Here is a 7,453-nt window from a genome sequence, read left to right as displayed (position 1 = left end):
ACCACCTGTCCATAATGTTTACACTACTATAAATTAGACAAAAAATTACTACACATGTGTTTTTTTTTGTGTTTTTTTTGGGATCATCGTCCACGTCAACTTTATTTTCGTCGTTTTCCTGATAGTTTGAACACCTCGTCTCACACACAAACGTTCATGTCATTGATATATATATACACATACATATGACCTTCATTAATTTACAATGGGTTCCTCTAATGGGTTTGTATAGCCATTAGAATATATTACGGTCTTATCATTTACTTGCAACAGGACGTCCCAAACGTTCATTCCATTAATTAATATATATACACACACACATAGCTTCCCTTAATTTACAATGGTACATCCAAAGGGTTAGGTAGAACCCTTAGACTCGACTACCATCGACCCTTTGCTTGTAATAAGGTCTCCTCCTCCTCCTCCTCCTCCTCCTCCTCCTCCTCCTCCTCCTCCTCCTCCTCCTCCTCTTCTCTCCTCCTCCTCCGTGGGCTCCTACAACACCAGCACCGTCAGGGAGAGGAGAGTTGCCACTACAAGAGGTGTTATTCCACTTCCCAGGCGACGGGCCGACCCATACAGCTTTTGTGAAGGAGCAGCTGTCTTGAACCCGGGAAGGGCCAGATACACCTCAGTTGGCCTGTTGAAGAGAGAGAGAAAACATTATAGAACTTACGCACACACACACACACACACATACACACACACACACACACACACACACACACACACATACATACATATTATTCCTTAAAAATCATTGACCATGTGAAGTGATTTTTGGGTAATTTAGTCACCCTATAGTTCAGCCTAACCTGACCTGACTGATGTAGGTCTTTTGGGGGCGTTCTAGGGAAGTACTGCATTTTAAGTGCGTCTTAGAGCAAGGAATAATCACTTCCTAGTCACCTTTGTGTTATGTGAAGTGAGTGACACATACCAGTATAATCAGAGAGGGAAAACATAAATTATTACTCACTTGTGGTAGTGTGGTTGTGTGGTGTGACTCACTTGTGGTAGTGTGGTGTGACTCACTTGTGGTAGTGTGGTAGTGTGGTGTGACTCACTTGTGGTAGTGTGGTAGTGTGGTGTGACTCACTTGTGGTAGTGTAGTAGTGTGGTAGGACTCACTTGTGGTAGTGTAGTAGTAGTGTGGTAGTGTGGTGTGACTCACTTGTGGTAGTGTGGTAGGACTCACTTGTGTTAGTGTAGTAGTGTGGTAGTGTGGTGTGACTCACTTGTGGTAGTGTGGTAGTGTGATAGTGTGGTGTGACTCACTTGTGGTAGTGTGGTAGGACTCACTTGTGTTAGTGTAGTAGTGTGGGAGTGTGGTGTGACTCACTTGTAGTAGTGTGTTAGGACTCACTTGTGGTAGGCGTCCTGGAGAGAGGCAGCACAGGAGAGGGTGGCCTGACCCCCGTGGATAAAGTGGTTCTCCCTCAACACCAGTTTTAGCTCCGACATCTGGGAGAGACTGTTCATCCCCGTCTCCATCCTCGTCCGCACCCCAGGAGACACCAGCCGGGAGTGTTGGGGTGAGATCTGTGGGGAGAAGGGGAGGTTAGTTGTGGGGAGGAGAGGAGGCTTGTTGTGGGAAGCTTTTGAGGAGGAGTTTAGTTGAGGTGGTAAGGAGGTTAGTTGTTGGGGGGCTGGTAGGAGGAGGAGGTTAGTTGTGGGGAGCTGGGTAGGAGGAGGGAGGATAGTTGAAGATGAATTGATAATAATTAAAGGCAAGAGAATGAAAAAATAGGTCAGTATCTAATAATTTCACTAAGAAGAGCAAATAATAGAAAAATGAAATATACTAGAAGTGAAAGTTTGGGGAAGAAAGTTGTAAGAGGATTGGCGGTTGGCGAGGCGGAGGTGAGTTGGCAGGTGGAGTGAGAAGTTTGGCAGGAGATGATGATGATGATGATGATGATGAAGAGTGAAAACATCAACAAAGAAGTGGGGGGGTATAGTCATGTTTTAGAACAATTATTTAAAAGTTATGATAATGTTCCCGGAAGATTTTTCAATTTAATTAAGAGGAGAATTTGATTGATGACTTGACATAATCCCCTTGAGTACGATCATCTAATCTTTTGAGTACTATGATTTAATCTCCTGAGTACGAAGAGTTAACCCCCTTTAAGACCCCTGACTTAATCCCTTGAGTATGATGACCCAATCTTTTGAGTCCAGTGGCTTAATCCCTTGAGTATGATGGCTTAGCCCCTTGGGTATAATGACAACCTCTTTAGTTCGATGACTTAACCCCTTACGATAACCTAACCTCTTGAGTACGATGACCTAACCTCTTGAATATGTTAACAATCCCTTGAGTACTACGTATTAACATTTTGAGTACAATAACTTAATCCATTGGACCCGATAACTTAACTCTAAAACGATGACCTATTGAGTACATTAACATTGTACTCAAGGGGTTAACGCATATTACTTAAGGGATTGTTAACATATATTAAGACATTACAAAATTATTCTTATAAAACAAAAACAACAAAAAAGTTTATTGGATTTTCTAATTATGTAAATAAAATGAAACAAAATAAAGGTTAGAGTTAAAAAAATTCTACAGTGCCCTACATGACTCGGGTATAGGTCGATAGGTATAGGTCGATAGGTATAGAAAGATAGTTATAGGAAGATAGTTATAGTAAGATAGTTATAGGTAGATAGGTAGATAAAAGAAATAGTCAAATAAAGGGAAAAAAAGACGAAGAAAAAACCCCGAAAATAATGCAACTGTGGGAAACCCGAGGCTTTACCGGGAAAGAGTTGGAAATTACTTTAGATAACTTTGTAAATTTATTTCAGAGACTCTCCCCTCTCCCCATCTCTTCCCCCCTCTCCCTCCCCCTCCCCCTCCGCTGTTGGTACTATTTTCATTACGGTCCGTGAGAGGTCAGCACCTGCCTCGCCTCACCCCGCTTCGCCTCGCCCCGCTTCGCCCCGCCCCGTCCCGATATACTGTATAAGGTAGAAGGAGTCCTATACTGCTATATGATATCCTATATACTGGGATATGAACCTTTTATGATATTGAAGAGGAGGTTTTGTGTGTGCTGGGATTTTTATTTTTATCTCTCTCTCTCTCTCTCTCTCTCTCTCTCTCTCTCTCTCTCTCTCTCTTTTGTCCAAGTGTTTCCTGATTGAACGTTTCCTCATCGTGTGGGATATTACCGCCTTAAAACACATTAATAAATTCTTACCTGTTTACCTTCCCAAATTATAACCACCAACACCCAGCTACGTTAGGTTTGGTTAGGTTAGGTTATGCTAGGTTTATTACTTTAGATTAATTTGGGTTTGGTTATGTTTGGTTAAGTAAGGTTTGATTACTTTAAGTTACGTTAGGTCAGGTGAGAGGGAGGCGTTTACAGGTGTTGCCAGGACAGGTGTGAGCAGTACCTGACCACCTGCACTACACCGGCTGAGAATGTTGCGTGATGATCTACAATACCGTGTGTAAAACTTATACTCATTTGTTATCTTTCCTGTTATCTTTCCTGTTATCTTTCCATCTCTTGAAATTGGTTTTGTGTCATCTCTAACTTGGTTCTTGTCTGTGTGAGCCGGATTAATGGTGTTAATTATCACCGGGTATTGATAAAATGCCCGGCCAGACTCTTTCGTGAAGCTGGTGTTTTATCGTCGGGGAACAACTTAACGGAGCTTCGATAGGTTATGATCAGTCAGTTGGTGTTAGTATTTCCTTTATAAGACTCACGTGAAGTGTCTTTAGTATGAAGAGATTATTACGTGTGGACTCAGCATTACACGGTGGTGAAACATAAGTGTCCTTCGTATTCATTTATACACCATTCATTCATATGTGTTTGTGTCTCTCTAAGTAAATGGATTATTAAAGAATATGTGAATAAATATAAATATATGAATAAGTAAATAACAATATATATAAATCAGCTCATAAACATACGGTACGGGGAATAAAAAGAATCACTCACAACTAAATAAAGACTTTTTTTTCTCGAGGACCACCCTTGCCCTCCCTCCCCTGCCCCTCTCCTCCTCCTCCCTCCCCCTGCCCAACCTCCCCCTCCTCCCTCTCATCCCCCCCCACAAAAAATGCTCCCCGCCTTCTTCTTCTCACGAAAAACTGTGGTGGTCCCCCGGGCAGCAGTAAGCTCAGCCTCCAGCCTCCAGCACTCGTACATTCTTGCTGGCCTTGGTGGGATCATTCCCGGGGGTCTTACAGGCAGGGCGGGAGGGCTCACCTTGTCACCTGTGATGTACCTGCTGAGTTGAGAGGAGGTGGGGGGAGGGAGGCAGGGAAGGAGGGTAGGAGGGAGGGAGGGAAGAGAAGGAAGAAGAAAGGAGGGGGGCTCACCTCTTCACCTGTAATGTACCAGTAGAGCTGAGAGGGAGGGAAGGAGGGTAGAAGGGAAGAATGAAGAAATGAAAGAAGGAGGGAGGAAAGGAGTGAAGAAAACTCACCTTATCGCCATTGATGTACCAGTAGAGGTTGGAAGGAGGTCTGACCCCGGGAGAGGTACAGTTAGCCTCCAGGACCTCCCCAGGCGACCACTGCAGGCGACTGAGGGCCAAATTGGGTGGGCGAGTGGGCACGTCTGCACGGGGAGAGAGAGAGACACACACACACGTTAGCATTTTATCCAATGTAAAGATTCAGGACACATCAACACCAAAGTTTCTAATTACTCTATTTTTATGGGTTGTCAATTTTTCCTATTCTCTTTCGCTTATTTTCTCCTCTGTTTATCATCTATGTATTCCTTTGTTTATCGCTTAAAAGGGATGGAAAAAAAAAAGTTGATTTACTGTGTTGAATTTACCATGAGTGGGTGTAGAGAGATTCAGAACTCCTCCTTACCATTTGTTGTGAATTTATGATGTTGTTAACTTGTGTGTGTGTGTGTGTGTGTGTGTGTGTGTGTGTGTGTGTGTGTGTGTGTGTGTGTGTGTCCATGCATCTTCTTGTAATTTCTCTGAACCAGGAAACAGACCAGGCCACGAGAGAGGTCAGGCACCAGGTTAGAATCCCTAGAACGACCTGAACGACTGACCCAAGCGATAATACAAACTTGCCAAGAAGTTCTTACAGTGAGTTTGGTTAGTCAGTCAGTCAGTCCGCCAGTCAATGTTTACCTTTCACTCAGCCACTCCGTCAGTCAGTCAGTTAGTTAGTTAAGGAGAATGAACGACGCTCTTAACAAAATGGTCGCTAGGATACCTCAAATAAACAGACAGAAAGACAGACACACAAATAAAAACAAACAGAAAAAGGGAGATAGAGACAGATAAAAAAAACAGGAGTCTAAACTGTCTAAAACATTTTCTGGAGCTACACATAATAATAACAAGTTTATTTTTTTCATACACGAATCTAATGAAAGAACTAGCGGCCTCTCATCAACATTGGTTAAGGGGAGGGTGAGGAGGGGGGAAGGGGAGGGGAGGGGGAAAGAGGAGGTGAGGGACGAGAGAATGGGGAAGGAGGGAGTGAGGGTGGTGTGGCGTGGGGGAAGGCAGGGGGAGGCAAGAGGTGAGGGAGGGGGAGAGGGGAGAGGGGGAAAGGGAGGGGGGGAAGATGACTACTCAGAATTGACATACATGAAATAATTAAGAACAGGTAATAGCTTTAGAGTAATTAAGAACAGGTAATAGCTTCAGAGTAATTAACAACAGGTAATAGCTTCAGAGTAATTAAGAACAGGTAATAGCTTCAGAGTAATTAAGAACAGGTAATAGCTTTAGAGTAATTAAGAACAGGTAATACCTTCAGAGTAATTAAGAACAGGTAATAGCTTCAGAGTAATTAAGAACAGGTAATAGCTTTAGAGTAATTAAGAACAGGTAATACCTTCAGAGTAATTAAGAACAGGTAATACCTTCAGAGTAATTAAGAACAGGTAATACCTTCAGATTAATTAAGAACAGGTAATAGCTTCAGAGTAATTAAGAATCACTGTATGAACGTTAAGTAAATCATTCCATCAATAAATCAATTTTCCTCCCCTTTATTGACCTTTTCTCAGGTTATCTATCATCTACTATCTATCTTCTACTCTCTACCATTTTTATCATATATTATCTATCATCATCTACCATCTACTCTCTACTCTTTATACTATCTACCATTTTTATTATTTACCATCTACCATCTACCATCTACCAGCCACCAGCCACCATCTACCAGCCACCAGCCACCATCTACCAGCCACGTCTCCAGGATCTCGACACACCGCCTGTAATATACGTCCGTTCAAGTTATCATTGTTGTCACTTTGGTAGAGTCACTCAGAATGCATCGCCCTCCAAACTCACTTAGTCGGAAGTCGATACCGCACAGTTCTCCTCCAGCAGAGTTTGTAGGTGAGTCGAGAGCGTTATACTGGTGGTGCTGTCTACTGTAGAGGACTCTGTAGCCACGTTAACTGTCCCTGTGTGAGCTCGAAGGTTACCACACACTTGATTTCAGTATTGTCAGGCGCTCGTGGGGTCTTAGTTCTGATACATCCTGATCTTATCCAACTTTGTTTAGTTTAATTTGATCGTATCTATTTTTTTTAACCTAGGTGAAGTTAACCTAACTTTATCCGTATCTAACTTAATCTTACCTAATTTAACCTAACTATACCTAACCCAACCATACCTAACCTTACATAGTCTAACCATACCTAACATTTCCAGGTGAGATAGAAGAGATTGGGGAGATACTTAGTGAGGTGGATGAGGTGGATGAGGTGGATGAGGTGGATGCTTCTTCCCCTCAAGCAGAGCTCCTCATTGGTCCAGAGTTAAAGCGACTCTACCAACGTACACACAGACAGACAGACTAACCTTTAAACCCATACCTACATGCTGCCGATGACAGATGATCGCCAAATTAATGTTACAAATATATTAAAATTAATATACATGATCATATTTTCTGGACAGGTAAGATTAGTACTCTGCCATACCTTTAACACAGGTATTTAATTCCTTTACACTGTTACTGACACCATCTGTTCCCACCTATCACACAATATATAACATCTTACTAAGGCAGGTAACTAAAATATTAAAAAAATAGGAAAGAGAAAGAAATATGAGATAAATAGGAATAAGAAATGGATAAGTGGTATATAGATCTTACACTAGCAGTTAACGAAAATGGAAATGAAAACAAATTGAAATAAGAGACAAAAATACGCTCGAGTCCTTCACATCACAAACTAAGATTGATTTAAGGTCGTTTGGGACACGTTACATCTAGTTTAGTACACGTAGACCAAGATGGGTTTAAACTAGTGCCCTTCATAGTTCAGATTAGACCAATCAGCGCATGTTATACCCTCATACACGTGGATTCTGCCAAATCTGCCTGGAGGGGGCTGAAACTGTACGTCATCCCAGGCAGACTTAGGAAACGACGCTTTTACCATACAGATTGTTGTGGTCGGCGGCACGAGTGTTGTGTATG

The 7,453-nt window shown here is 42.3% G+C and overlaps 1 protein-coding gene across 5 annotated transcripts in view; it reads right to left on the bottom strand.

Moving 5' to 3' along the window:
* Positions 1-454: 454 nt before the first annotated feature.
* Positions 455-7,453, bottom strand: part of LOC121874354 — a 199,809-nt gene continuing 192,810 nt past the window's right edge. For all 5 annotated transcript variants that reach the window (XM_042378486.1, XM_042378487.1, XM_042378485.1 and 2 more), the window contains 3 exons: positions 4,462-4,595; positions 1,367-1,542; positions 455-640 (listed from right to left, as the gene is read on the bottom strand). In XM_042378486.1, the coding sequence (XP_042234420.1) occupies positions 496-640; positions 1,367-1,542; positions 4,462-4,595 (455 nt within the window). In that variant the 3' untranslated portion in view covers positions 455-495. The remainder of the gene's footprint in view (positions 641-1,366; positions 1,543-4,461; positions 4,596-7,453) is intronic.

Source organism: Homarus americanus, unplaced genomic scaffold (genome assembly GCF_018991925.1).
Source record: "Homarus americanus isolate GMGI-L3 unplaced genomic scaffold, GMGI_Hamer_2.0 scaffold50657, whole genome shotgun sequence".
NCBI lineage: Eukaryota > Metazoa > Arthropoda > Malacostraca > Decapoda > Nephropidae > Homarus > Homarus americanus.
The sequence above is the reverse complement of the archived record's forward strand: the minus strand, read 5'-3'. Positions and strand labels throughout refer to the sequence as shown.